The 15,795-nt window shown below is 33.0% G+C and overlaps 1 protein-coding gene across 1 annotated transcript; it reads left to right on the top strand.

Annotated features, from left to right (window-relative positions):
• The first annotated feature begins 1,592 nt into the window (after positions 1 to 1,592).
• Positions 1,593 to 13,548, top strand: Asciz (ASCIZ zinc finger protein). The gene is made up of 4 exons (XM_069831979.1): positions 1,593 to 1,736; positions 1,868 to 2,126; positions 3,877 to 4,088; positions 11,723 to 13,548. Exons 2-4 carry the CDS (start codon positions 1,869 to 1,871, stop codon positions 13,164 to 13,166), a joined length of 1,914 nt encoding a protein of 637 aa, XP_069688080.1. The 5' UTR covers positions 1,593 to 1,736; position 1,868; the 3' UTR covers positions 13,167 to 13,548.
• Positions 13,549 to 15,795: the final 2,247 nt, after the last annotated feature.

Genomic DNA, 15,795 nt, shown 5'->3' with positions numbered 1-15,795 from the left:
TGGAAACACACCTAAAAGGTAAAATGATATACATTTGAAACGATTAGGGAATCGAATATGCAAAATGTCAGAAAAATTTACACCTAAGAAGAGTTTGTGCTCATTCACAGTTAAGAGGGGGGGGGGGAATATCATCAGGTAGGTTAGAATGATTTGAATGCCATATACCGCGATAAAAATAATAGTACGGATTGATTGGCATTGATATCTAAACCAATCAACAGCCATCGGTTTACTAAAGAAGTTAATATATTAGTTACTAGATGTTACTACCTCTACTTCTTTATTACCATTCCTTAAATATACATACACTCAATCTCCTTCTCTTTTCTCTATCTACTACGTCGTAATTTGTGCATTGCATCCATGTCTAATATGCATTTTTTTAAAACTTGTAATAATTTACCTTTTGGGAGGCGAGGAGACTTGAACCTGCGAAGTTGGGTTTGTAAGATTTTATTTTTTACTAACCATACCCGTGCGCTCCGCTGCACCCGTTAGAAATAAATATAAAGTAATTACATAATTAAAATAGGACGTTTGATCCAGGGAACATTCGTATTTGATAGAAGGATAAATCGTTTAATATGTTATTTAATTTAAATTGCATACAAATAATTAAAATGCGATCATTTTGGTCCAGAGACCACTCATTGGTGCAATGACAATTCCTTTAACATGTTTCTAATTTTTATTATATGCAACCATAGCTTAATGAACATTGACATCATTTAGATTTAATGTGTATATTTTATTTTACTTGTTATAGGTTTCCATTGAATTATGGTAATAACTTAATTTTAACCCTTGTTTTCTACGTATTCAGTAAATGGCGTTTGGCCCACTATGGTTCTGAACCCTTCAAATAACTTAAATTATATTATATAATATTACATTACATATATTATATTATATTATATTACATTATATTATATTACATATATCAAAAGTTATTGTAATAACATTATAGCATTATGTCCGTCTAGAGAAACTACACTTTCCAATGGTGAAATTATAATTAATTATACAAATCGGTTAATTTAGCTTCCGATATTACTTCATACAAACACAGAAACATTTTCTGTAGGCTATGATTCATAGCTTTCGATTGTTGTTGACCAAGGCCCCTTTAGAAAGAAGGGTCGTTCATAAAGCACGCCTGTTTTGAATCGCTTGGTGTACTGTTTGTCGGTTGTCGACATTGTTCTATTTAATTTCAATATCCATAAACTTCTATGATGAAGGCATGAAGCGCTTTAAAAAAAACGCGCGGTACGTCGTCTGCTTCTACAACTTGGAAATTATTTCGGCGACCGTTACAGTTCTCTGTCGACAGATGACGCAAGTCTCGTACCCGGCACAGTGTTGCCAATTCAGTGATTTTTCCGCTAGATCTAGAGTTTTCAGTGCTAGTTTAGCGGATAAAATTGATGAAATTTGTATTGCTCATATCTCTGAATGTCATCAAGGCTCATATACGGACTTAGCGGGTTCTTTTAGCACTCACAGCAATAAAATAATCTTATTTATATACAGCAACTTAGCAGTTTCTGCACTATCTTAGCAAGTTTTTAATAATCGGATTGGCAACTATGGCCCGGCGTACCCACCTGGCCTTCTAGATCGATTGTTATGCATTTTCCATAAATATAAATAGCTATAACCTCAAATGGCTGCTGTAATTTAAATATATTATACATAAAATATATCAAGTGTTATTTACAGCATTAAAAGAGGTAAAATTAATTCAGTTTATTAATTCTTTATTAGAAATAATATAAAATAGACTATATGTGAGTTTACAGATTACAGTTGGAGGTTATGTTCTAATTAATGTACCAAGTTATTTATGTTTTATTCATTTCAGAATGGGTGTAACCAAAATATGTCCACCGCCATCAGAACTCTGTGTAATAAAAACTAATATTCACTGTCCCGAAGAAGGATGTAGAAGCATATTCAAAAATACTGCTAACTTAGATATGCACTTGATTAAACACCACAAAAAGGAGAATAATTCCAAAAAAGATATGGGCGTAAATTATCAGTACCATTGTCCTATCGAAGAATGTCCTTATAATTTGCAATCGAAACAGTTTTTCAAGTGTTTAAAATATTTAAAACAGGTAAGAACTGTTTATATCAGAAAAACTAAATGTAATACACGTATGTTGATGAAACTAGTGACATCACTGCATACGTTATGTTCACAGGAAATAAAAAAAGTGACAATTTTTCTACATTAGACTAAGTTTTTATACTGTTAAATATATTTGACAATTAGTGCACCCAATAGTTTGTTATAGACAGGGCCGCCGACAGAATTTATGGGCCCCTATGCAATACTGTACTCAGACCCCCGTTGAAAAAGTAACAATTACAAGTTACCAGATTATTTGCAAAATAAATCAAAGATAACCCATACACAGGTACGAACTTAAAAGTACACACTTTTATTACGTTGAAAACTTCATATTAGCACAATATATTATATTCATAAAATATTATTCTTAAACAGCTGTATTTTCTAACTTGCAGTCCAACATCAACAAACAACTCTCCTTGACTTCACTGATGCAAAATCATCAATTATGTCATCAAAATTTAAAGACCTAGCAAGATCACTCTCCAGACTAAGGAGTCAAGGTTACTCATTCGTTCTTGACACATTATTTATCTGAATACATTTTTTATTTCCTTCATTTTGCTGAAATATCTTTCAGCATCAGCAACTGTCACAGGAATTGTATAGAATATTCTAATGGTTATACAAATATTTGGAAATAAAGTATCCAGTTTTAATTCTCTCAGACTATTTAGGAGTTTATAGGTTTCAGTGGGGTTAGCCCTAAATTAGAGGCGTGAATTGATTTTAAATATTTCGGCTCATCACTGATCTCTTTATTAATATCTTAATAATATTTTTCACGCAGTCTAGCACCCATATTACTATCTTCCAATTTTTTCTGTCTCTCCTTGTGCTTCTTAGCTCCCGACTTATGCCTGTACTTGTCCATTGTGCAGTTAAACTGTAACCAGTAACACTAATGAACAGAATTTACTAGACAAACGACAATGAAAAGACGAAAGTTTCGACACGAAACGTACAATGTACTGAAAAGGAAACGTATCCTGTGACTTCGGTTTGAGAGAGTCCACTAGCATATTGTGGTGGTTAAAAAGGACAAGCCAATAAATAAAAACGTGTTCAATACAAGCGACAGGAACATAGTTCAGGCAAATGGTGGGGCCCTCAATTGTCGTGTCGGTGAATATTAATGCGAGAAACTGATCTTCTATTATATAAAAGTCAAATATTTACATATGAAGTCGTAATTTGTATTAATTCTACTATTGTTGAGTTAATACTGTATGTCAAATTTATGTAACAAATATTCTTACAAAAACTTTATAGTACCGGTATGTATCTACAAATAAATATTTATTCGTGATAATAAAAAGTAATCAGACTCACTTAATCTGACTTATTGCTCACTGGCCCATATGCACTCACCCCTTTTGCCCCTCCCCCCCCTTCTTGGCGGCCCTGGTTATAGAAGTCTACAAGAATTTGTCACTAAATCAAAAATTGTAATCCAGATACAAAAAGCTTAGTTTAGTTATGAGTACATCACATCTTGAATCAGCTCTGATGCGAGCAGAGCATAGATATGTCAAGTTATTCTTATGTCCAAACTAATTTTCATTGAAACAGATTGCTATACCAGTGTTTAAAGATTACCGTAACTTTTAAATCTGAATTATAATTAAGTGGTCTTTAATGTTTCCTTCAGTTCCCTAATAGGCCTACCATTCAATACATCGCAGTTTTCTATGTTCACACATCTATGTAATAATGGTCACATTTTGTTATAGCATTATTTGAAAGTTCATGCAGAGAAGAGTTTTCAGTGTAAAACTTGTCTGAAAGGATTCTCAACTGAGGCAGCTAAAAAACATCATTCACGAATTTGTGGCATCAAGTTCACCTGCTCCTGCAACAATACGTATGATACTTATGAAGCCCTGCTTACACATGCAAAGAGATCATCACATACCTTTGACGAGAAGTTCAAGTTATATGGAAAGTACGTAGGCTCTCTACATCATAAAAACTTTTCTGCTTCCTTATTCATATAGGCCTATATAAGTAGTAGGTATAAATGAACGATTAGCAATTTCAATGACTGCATTAAAGTTATACTAGTAGGCCAACTTAAGTTAAGGGGTTAGGTATAGCTTACAACAGTAAAATTTTGGAAATATTAAACATTTATTTCCTCCATTACTGTATCTTGTACAATAATGAAAATTAGTAGTGTAAAACACTGTCCTTCTGCTATATGAAAAAGTATTTTTACGATTTAAAAAAATTTGTCCCGCGCTGTGGCGTCGCGGTCTAAGGTATCCCGCCTAGGACTCACGTTACGGAATGTGCGCTGGTTCGAGTCCTCATGGGGGAAGAAATTTTCTCATGAAATTTCGCCCAGTGTATGGGACCGGTGCCCACCCAGCATCATGATGCACTTGGGGAGCTACGATAGGTAGCGAAATCCGGTTGCGAATACCAGCTATAACGGCTGAGGGGGATCATCATGCTAACCACACGATACCTCCATTCTGGTTGGATGATCTTCCACCTCTGCTTCGGCATGTGGGCGTGAGGCCAGCAGCCGGCTGGTCGGTCTAGGCCCTTCACGGGCTGTAGCACCACGCATTATTATTATTTAAAAAATTTACCTTTTTTTTTTTTTTTTTTTCAAAATTCAGTCCACTGTGCAGTGATGATGCGTTTCCCACATAATTAAAAAACTATTCAACATTCTGTGATGAAATTCTTTGTGTGTATTTATGCATGTCATATCTGCAATATGATGCAAGATCTGTCACTTCTCTAACTTTGATAGATTGTCTGATAAAAAATAAATTCATTTTTAAAAATGGTCAAATATCAGTATTTTCCATTGCAAAAAAAAATATATATATATATATATATATATATATTGTTTATTAAGGAATATAGTTGAAAGAGCATGATATTGTAAACATGAGTTTCAGCAATAAAATAAAAGAGAGAGAACATGAAAAAGTTAACAAGTTTATGAGTTATGAGGGAAATGCTTCATCACTGCGCAGTGAACTGCCAACATTTTTAATTCTGAAAAAAATATATAAATAATTTTTTTAATTGTAAAAATATATTTTTTCATATAGCAGAAAGGCAGTGTTTTATACATACCAATTTTCATTATTGTACAGATACGTAATGGAGGAAAAAAATGTTGAATATTTCCAAAAATTTTACTGCTGTAAGCTGTACCTAACGCATTAAATATACAGGGCAGAAGTGATATAGATGTGCTGATTGAAGTGGGCAATACATTAATAGTACATTATTCAACGAGCCTATATAGTAATAATTAAGACGCCAGTATGTTTATGAAATGAACGCGAGTTTCATAATTTTCATACGAGCGTCTTAATTACCATTATAGTCAAGTTTCATACGACTTTTTATGCTCGACCATATTTCTAACTTGAAATTGTTCATAAGTATTCATGTTATTCTTATCTGACTGAGGAGCGGAACTGACCTTGTGCAATACATCGTAAATTGTGAGATGTGCGCAGATGCAAAAGTATTAATTTTTTCCGAGAAACAAATGTCGACATTGACCTTGATATAATCTAGAGAGTAAAATAAACATTAATCTTGATATAACCTTGAAATTGAATTAGACATTGAAAAACGAGATGACAAATTGAATTTATTTGAATATTATTTACAATTAACGCTAATTATTATAGTAACAGAACTAGTTGTCTTTCGATTGCATATCCGAGAATAATCAATACTTGCGCTTTCATATTGCTACAATGGTATTTTCTGATTGGTGGAACACCTGATCTTTAATGAATTGGTGTACTTTAATGAGGTTCATTAAAGGGCTGCTACCAGGTGTATAATTACTACATTTCGGCATGGTCGAGCATAAAAGTGTTAAAAATTGAATTTTATTTTATGAGTGGGATTGTGCGAAACAAGGCCGCAAGCCAAGAGGAGCAACCCTAGAAATAAATTAAAATCATTTTTAACATACACATTTTTAGACAGTTCCATGCTGATATAGATGAAATTTCCCTGACTTCTCCACTGCTGTATTTCCTGTCATTGTAATAGTGAAACTTTATAATTTTAAAACCATGTAATGTTATAGCTCAGTTGTAGAGCATTCAATTGCAGATCGAAAGGTCCTTGGTTCAAACAATCAGTGGCTATGCAGTACAAAGGGTTCAGTTACGAGAGAAATCTTCTTTCCTAGCGTCGACACCCACTTAAATAGCAACCAAATTATACCAGATTTTATACTAACACAATTTTTATCAGGTCATGGGAAATTTGGGTCTTATCTAGAACGATTTAAATTACATAAGGACAATGGCTATTTATGTATCTGTGAGGAACAGCAAACTGTGGATCACCTTTTGTTTCATTGTCCAGTGTGCAAAAACAAAAGATTTATTTTGGTCGGACATTTACATTTTTGTAATCTATACTAATAATAAATCTGTAGCCGAAATTTTTCTGGTAATTTTCGATTTTCCAAAAATAATTTGTCCTAACATATAATTAACCACCCTAAAACCGAAAATCGCTTTTTTGAAATTTTTGTTTGTATGTATGTATGTCTGTCTGTCTGTCTGTCTGTCTATGTTTGTATGTTTGTTACCTTTTCACGTGATAATAGTTGAACGGATTTCGATGAAAATTGGAATATAAATTATGTTCGTTGTAGCCTAGATTTTAGGCTATATGGCATTCAAAATACATTATTTAAAAGGGGTGTTATAAGGGGGCCTGAATTAAATAGATCGAAATATCTCGCTTATTATTGATTTTTGTGAAAAATGTTACATAACAAAAGTTTCTTTAAAAATAATTTGCGATAAGTTTTATTCCTTGACAAATTTTTGATAGGACTGATATTTAATGAGATAAATGAGTTTTAAAATTAAAATAACTGCCATCTAAGGCCGTGTAATGAAATAAAAAACAAATGACTTCGTCTATAAGGGGCTTTGGACAACAACAATCGAAAGCTATGAAAGATAGCCTACAGAGAACTTTTCTGTGTTTGTATGAAGTAATATCGGAAGCTAAATTAACCGATTTGTATAATTAGTTATTATTTCACCATTGGAAAGTGTAGTTTCTCTAGATGGACATAATGCTATAATGTTATTACAGTAACTTCTGATATAATATAATGTAATATAATATAATATAATATATGTAATGTAATATTACATAATATAATTTAAGTTATTTGAAGGGTTCAGAACCATAGTGGGCCAAATGCCATTTACTGAATACGTAGAAAACAAGAGTTAAAATTAAGTTATTACCATAATTCAATGGAAACCTATAACAAGTAAAATAAAGTATACACATTAAATCTAAATGATGTCAATCTTCATTAAACTATGGTTGCATGTAATAAAAATTAGAAACATGTTAAAGGAATTGTCATTGCAACAATGAGTGTTCTCTGGACCAAAATGATCGCATTTTAATTATTTGGATGCAATTTAAATTAAGTAACATATTAAACGATTTATCCTTCTATCAAACACGAATGTTCCCTGGATCAAATGTCCTATTTTAATTATGTAATTACTTTATATTTATTTCTAACGGGTGCAGCGGAGCGCACGGGTACGGCTAGTGTAATATATGACAAACCACTATTCAACGTGTTCACAAAAACGTGCTGTTATAAAGAGTTTCTGTAACTAATATATTTAAGAACTTGTAAATAATTAAAATTATTGTAATAGATATGTGTTAATTTTAAGTAGCAAGACTGGGTTACCCACGTCAATGTAATTTTATATGTAATATATTTAAGAACTCTCATTATAATAATATAAACTCAGGCTATAACTATAACCCTAATGTACTTTCGGGTGAAATAGGGTTCAAGAAATTGTATATTCAAATAAACCAGGGTGCTCCCTTTTTTCTTATAATTACGTACATTAAATTCTTAATCATTGTTGCATGTAGTTATTAGTAAAATAGTTGTTGAAGCAATTTATTTAACTTGTGTACGTCATTTTCTTTAAGTAGAGCTGACATAATTTGAAAAACTGAAATTGACTGATTGTGAATGGTACCATATTTTATGATATCTGGTGGGAAACAACAATCTATACAAACAGTTGAAAGTCAATGTTAAAAGTACTTTCCACATAATGTTAAAAGCACGTAGGCTTACTGTTCTGTCTAAAATTATTGTTTAACACGTTGACTGCCACTTGATGCGCTTCAAGCGGCTGTCAACGTGTTAAAATAGATTGTAAGCTGTAAGTTAACAGTACAAAGCAAGTCTTGACCTTCATAGCTATTAAATATGAAGAAGATATTTAATGTTCATATAATAGTACATTATGCAACGAGCCTATAATGATAGTAATTAAGAAGCGAGTATGGATATTTATGAAACGAGCGCAAGCGAGTTTCATAATTTTCATACGAGCTTCTTAACTACCATTATAGGCGAGTTTCATACGACTTTTTATGCTCGACCATATTTCTAACTTGAAATTACCGGTATTCAGATGTATACATTTTATTTGTAACTGACAAGATCGGAAGTGACCTTGTTCTAGGTCGTGAATTGTGAGATGTGCGCAGACGCGAAAGTATTGATTTTTTCCGAGGAAAAATAATGTCATTGACCTTGACGTAGTCCCGTTAAACTTGATAATATTATAATATTATAACCTTGATTATTGAATTCGACATTGAAAAACGAGATGACAAATTGAATTTATTTGAATATTATTTACAATTAACGCTAATTATTATAGTAACAGAACATAACCTTCTGCGACAGTATTGGATTTCCAGCCTCCGTGACTTTTCGCTAATTCTCTTTCGATTGCATATCCGAGAATAATCGATACTTGCGGTTTTATAACGGTACAAAGCTGACTTGTCATTGGCTGAACACATGTAAGCTGAGTTGTCATTGGCTGAACACCTGTACTTTAATGAGTAGGTGTACTTTAATGACATTCATTAAAGGACTGCTACCAGGTGTATAATTACTACATTTCGGCATGGTCGAGCATAAAGATATTTAACTTGCAATTATTGAATTCTTACAGGCTTCTACTGCCATATATCCAGTAAAACATTTACTTTAATTTAGAGTGTTGAAAATAAATTCCTTCTTAATTGTAATATAATTAACTTGTGTGCTTTCAACAGAATTTACGTAACTATTCCTAAGCCCATTTTGAATCTTGCGTACACTACTTTTAACACTTGAATATAAGTAATTGATTAATTAGCGGACTTACTCGTTTTAATTATGTAAGTCTGTGCACCTTACTCCATAAATTTCCTAGACATCACCATAACAAAAATTGACAACAAACACACCTTCAAAATATACAGAAAACCAACCACCACCACCACACACACAACACATCTAACCAACCCATACAACACAGATTACTCAATATACCCATGAGCCAACAATACTACAATCAAGAAGTGAACGCAATCAAATACATAGCACAAGAAAACGGTTACAATCCAAACATAATAGACATCATAAGAAAGACAAAACAAAAACTTAACAAACACAAAAACACGCAAAACACAACACAAGAACACAAGAAATACATCACACTAACATATGAAAACAAAAGCACACATAGGATCGCATCTTCATTCAGAAAGCAGAAATACAACATAGCATACAGAACAGAAAATACTCTACAAAGACATCTCAACACACAAAAAACACAAACAAATAAATACGACCACACAGGCGTATACAAACTCACATGCAATAGTTGCGACAAGTTCTACATTGGATAGACAGGCAGATCATTCCAAACACGCTACAAAGAACACATTAAAGCAATAACCAGAGGACACAATACATCTACATACGCTGATCACATAACCAATGCTAACCATACATACAATAACATAAATGCGGACATGGAAATCCTACACATACAACCCAAGAACCAAAAACTCGACACACTAGAACAATACGAAATATACAAACACACAAAAACAAATCCCGATCAAATTCTCAACACACAGATCAATTTCAGTACACACACACTATTTGACTCCACTTTTCAACAATCAAACGCACCCACACAACAGGCAGAGAAGTTCGAGATGACGCTGAGATCTAGTAGGCTCTGATGAAGCACCGAAACAGCTGTAAGCCACACAGATTTACATAATTAACACGAGCAAGTCCGCTAGTTAATCAATTACTTATATTCCTAAGCACTATGAATAAAATTGTTATTTCGAGATAGGTTTAGATTGAACTTTTCACATTGAATGATATACCTACAAAGATATGTTTCAAAGGTTGGATGTCTTTTTCCTCAAACGAAATGAAGAATAATCATATTTTTTATGCAGACAACTCACTGACTTTCAGACTTTCGAAACATCAAATTTTATATATTTCATCAAAATGGAAAAAGTCGAATCTAAATTTCTTCTGAGAGAGTCACCATTTAATTCTCCTTTTAACATGATACAGAGTGATTTATATAGAACTGACACATTTCTTTCATTAATTGTTTCAAAACGAATTATGCTAGCGACAACTTATTATACCTCAAATGTAGAGGAATTTTGGGAGATTATTTACCTCTATAGCAAATGTCCGGCGTTGTCAAATCCGGAGATCTCGGTGGCCACATGTTCCTGGAAATTATTCGGTCGTCACATAACCGGATAAATGGAACCATGCTTCATCTGTGAACCATGTGATGGACAAAATGGCAGGATTTTGCACAATGAACGTCTGAAACCAACAGCAGAATGTTCTGGAGTTTCGATTCCTTGTCACTAGATGCGCAGATGTTTATGTTTTATTCCTATTGTTGGCAGCTGTTTTCGACATTTTGTGTCAACGTGAAAATGCAGTACACATTAAATCAACGACTCTTCCTTGTGAAGCAATACTGGATTACGAATTCAATTACAGCTGCTCAAAGGGCATACCAGAGAGAATTTGGTGTTCGCAATCCTCCCAAAAGAAACACAATACTGGGACTGGTAAACAAATTGGAAACAACTGGATCTCTGGTGAGTGAAAAGGGCAAGCATCGTTCATCTAGGCTTCCCACGGTTGTTGTTGACGTAAGAGCACGACTGGAGCAGTCACCCAAAAAATCATTAAGACGTTTGTCGCAGGAGACAGGGTACACCTACTCAATGTGTCAGAGAGCCTAAAGCCATATAGGGTTACGGTTGTTCATCAGCTACAGGAACCAGATAAGGATAAAAGATTGAATTATTGTCGTCGGTTTCAGACGTTCATTGTGCAAAATCCTGCCATATTGTCCATCACATGGTTCACAGATGAAGCATGGTTCCATTTATCCGGTTATGTGACGACCGAATAATTTCCAGGAACCTGTGGCCACCGAGATCTCCGGATTTGACAACGCCAGACAACATTTGCTATAGAGGTAAATAATCTCCCAAAATTCCTCTACATTTTAGGTATAATAAGTTGTTGCTAGCACAATTCGTTTTGAAACAATTAATGAAAGAAATGTGTCAGTTCTATATAAATCACTCTGTATTACTTAACTTCTTTCATTTAATGAAGTTTGTTTTACTCTGTCAAATATACATATTATACTTTCTATTCTCTAATTACAGGGGATTTACTGAAACAGCTGCAAACAAAGAAAAGAAGTCTGGAGCTAATTGCAGAGAAATACAACCCGTTTCAACAGCAATTGCAGTGCCCGTTCACTTTCTGGCAGCTGTGGCTCTCAGCGAGCTCTCTGGTAAAAGTTTGGGGCCTGCAATAGACAAAGGAGTGCAGACGGATGGCCAGATGGTAGTCAGCAAGAGATCTAAGAAGGCGCCCAGTCCCTCTAAATCATGTGAAAGAGCAACCAAACGCAGAATGTCAGCTCAAACTCAAACAGGAATAGTACCAAAAAACAAACGCCCAAAGATCAGTGCCCAGACTCAAACTATAGGCGATTATATTCTCAAGAAAGCAATGGAAGACGCAAATATTCCTATTCCATGTGAAAGTCAAAAATCTTCAAAGCAAATAACGAAGAAAAGACGAAAGAGCATGGAAACACAAACCATGAATCTCATGAAGGTTCAGAACAGAGAGATGAACAATTTTCTTAGGAAGTACCCTCATGTGGACACCGATTTAGCTTCTTTAAATGATTTCCCATCGACTTCAAACATTTCAATGCCGGACAATCAGAGTTCATACACGTTAGGGGTTGATGTAGGATTGCCAGATCTCTGGGTTGGCCAGAAGAATTCATCAGGAACCCAAACAAGTCCAGTTGCAATGAATGCATTGATGGAGCAAGAGATATTGAGTCACAGTGTTACTCAGACGGATCTAAATCTGTCGTTTCTGGAATCTGAAACATGCGAGGCGAACTCAAGTGGTATACATTCCAGTTCTCAGACGATGCATAATTTACAAACTTATTTCGAAGACAATTCGAATTGCAGCTTCAGCAATGTTGTTAACAACGTAACTCCTGCATTTGAACCGGAATTGGCTACTTCAGCATGTGGGACAAATATGGAAACTGCATTGGGAACATTAGCTGATGATACAGCGTATTCGCCATCACAAATGGATAGCTTTCTTGTTCATCGTAAAAATGATTTTAATGTCAATCGCTCTTGCAGCATTGAAACTCAAACAGAAATAGATTTCAATGACTCGTTTCTCACAGGCTGCGCTGACGATGGCGATACGTCCTTCACATTTTGTTCCACCATTGAAACGCAGACCACTGAGGAATTTTCATCTTTTGATCAGCTTCTATATTCAAACATGTATACACAAACCTGTGATGATATTCTGTATTCTGAACTGGGATTTGTGAATATTCAAACTCAAACAGCGTGGCCTCAATTTGGTGGGGATGATTCCATGTTTGTTTCAACCGAAACTCAGACAGCGCTCTCTGGATCCACTAGCGTTAATAAATCGTGGTCAGCCTCCAAAATGAATTCTGAAACAAGCCACATGGAGACACAAACAGATCTAGATGAATTCAGGGAACTTATTGCAGAATTATCGAAACAGAGTCCAGAAGATAAGTTGTTATGAGACTTGTGGAAATTTTAGATATGCTTATATATATATAGTAGGCGAATCTCAGCTTAAATCTAGTCAAAAATCTTTCCATAAAGATCTTATGTAAGTGAGAATCTAATGTGACAAATGTCCATACGGAGACCTTTCTAATTCTCTTAATACTATAGAAAAGTTTTTATTTATTTATTGGTTCTCCACGCACAATTATGATTTTTCTTAATATGGCACAAAGTGTAAGAAATATAATTTAAATCTACTGAGAGTCGTCACCAGAGTATCGTACGTGACTGATTGCAAGATATTGGTTGTGCTAAGTTGTGAGTTTTTTTTTTTCAACGTGAGCAGCTTCTTTATGACGCTTATATATTGTTTGTTACAAATAAATGAATATCTCAATGTATTACTTTTCTTTTCCACATTTCCCTCTCCTTGGAGTTAAATCCCTAAGTAAAGTTTTCAAAAGCCACAATACGCTTAATTCAATGTGAAATCTGCAAGTATCTTTAGGCTACTGTACTTTTTGTATTATAAGATATGCCTTGATTTTTAGAAAGTATTTTTCTTAGTTTTAGCAGGTCCAAAGTAATATAATTATACAGGGGTGTGATTTTATGGTAGTTGTTTTCTCTGATTTCAGTGATTAAATTAGTTTAATTTCGGTGAATATTTCGTAAAAAAAAAAAAAAGAAGCAATTTCGCACCCTAAAGAAACTTAATTAGTATATGATTATGTCTCGTGACGAGAATATTGTACGAAATGGAAATATAAAAATTGGAAATTTATCTTTTGAAAAGGTGGAGAAGTTCAAATATCTGGGAGCAACAGTAACAAATATAAATGAAACTCGGGAGGAAATTAAACACAGAATAAATATGGCAAATGCCTGTTATTATTCGAATGAGAAACTATTCTCATCCAGTATGCTGTCGAAAAATCTGAAAGTTAGAATTTATAAAACAGTTATATTACCGGTTGTTCTTTATGGTTGTTAAACTTGGACTCTCACTTTGAGAGAGGAACATAGGTTAAGAGTGTTTGAGAATAAGGTGCTTAGGAAAATATTTGTGGCTAAAAGGGATGAAGTTACAGGAGAATGGAGAAAGTTCACAACACAGAACTGCACGCATTGTATTCGTCACCTGACATAATTAGGAACATTAAATTCAGACGTTTGAGATGGGCAGGGCATGTAGCACGTACGGGCGAATCCAGAAATGCATATAGAGTGTTAGTTGGGAGGCCGGTGGGAAAAAGACCCTTAGGGAGGCCGAGACGTAGATGGGAAGATAATATTAAAATGGATTTGAGGGAGGTGGGATATGAGAGAGACTGGATTAATCTTGCTCAGGATAGGGACCAATGGCGGGCTTATGTGAGGGCGGCAATGAACCTCCGGGTTCCTTAAAAGCCAGTAAGTAAGTATTTTCTTAGTTTTAGCAGGTGCAATGTAATATAATATTATATAGGGGTGTGATTTTATGGTGATTGTTTTACTCTGATTTCAGTGATTAAAATGGTTTAATTTTGGTGAATATTTCGTAAAAAAGAAAAGAAGCAATTTCGCACCCTAAAGAAACTTAAAAAATAATAAAATAACATTTTTTAAATTATTATTGAATCCCTTTGAAACTAGCAAATTGTTTGCAACATTAATTAAATTCATAAAAATAATAAAATAACATTTTGTTTAATTATTATTGAATCCCTTTGAAACTAGCAAATTGTTTGCAACATTAATTAAATTCATAAAAAATAATAAAATAACATTTTCTTTAAATTATTATTGAATCCCTGTGAAACTAACAAATTGTTTGCATCATTAATTCAATTCATAAAAAATAATAAAATAACATTTTCTTTAAATTACTATTGAATCCCTTTGAAACTAGCAAATTATTTGCATCATTAATTAAATTCATAAAAAATAATAAAATAAATTTTTTAAAAATTATTATTGAATCCCTTTGAAACTAACAAATTGTGTGCATCATTAATTAAATTCATAAAAAATAATACAATAACATTTCTTTAAATTATTATTGAATCGCTTTGAAACTAACAAATTGTTTGCATCATTAATTCAATTCATAAAAAATAATAAAATAACATTTTCTTTAAATTATTATTCAATCCCTTTCAAACTAGCTAATTATTTTCATCATTAATTAAATTCATAAAAAATAATAAAATAACATTTTTTAAAATTATTATTGGATCCCTTTGAAATTAACAAATTGTTTACATCATTAATTAAATTCATAAAAAATAATAAAACATTTTTTTCAAATTATTATTGAATCCTTTTGAAACTAACAAATTGTTTGCATCATTAATTAAATTCATAAAAAGTAATAAATTAACATTGTTTTAAATTATTATTGAATCCCTTTGAAAATAACAAATTGTTTGCATCATTAATTAAATTCATAAAAAATAATAAAATAACATTTTTAGAATTATTATTGAATCCCTTTGAAACTAACAAATTGTTTGCATCATTAATTAAATTCATAAAAAATAATAAAATAACATTTTTTTAAAGTTATTATTGAATCCCTTTGAAACTAACAAATTGTTTGCATCATTAATTCAATTCATAAAAAATAATAAAATAACATTTTCTTTAAATTATTATTGAAT

This window comes from Periplaneta americana, chromosome 7 (assembly GCF_040183065.1).
Source record: "Periplaneta americana isolate PAMFEO1 chromosome 7, P.americana_PAMFEO1_priV1, whole genome shotgun sequence".
NCBI classification, from domain to species: Eukaryota; Metazoa; Arthropoda; class Insecta; order Blattodea; family Blattidae; genus Periplaneta; species Periplaneta americana.
Note: the sequence above shows the minus strand (reverse complement) of the source record. Positions and strands in the feature narration are given on the sequence as shown.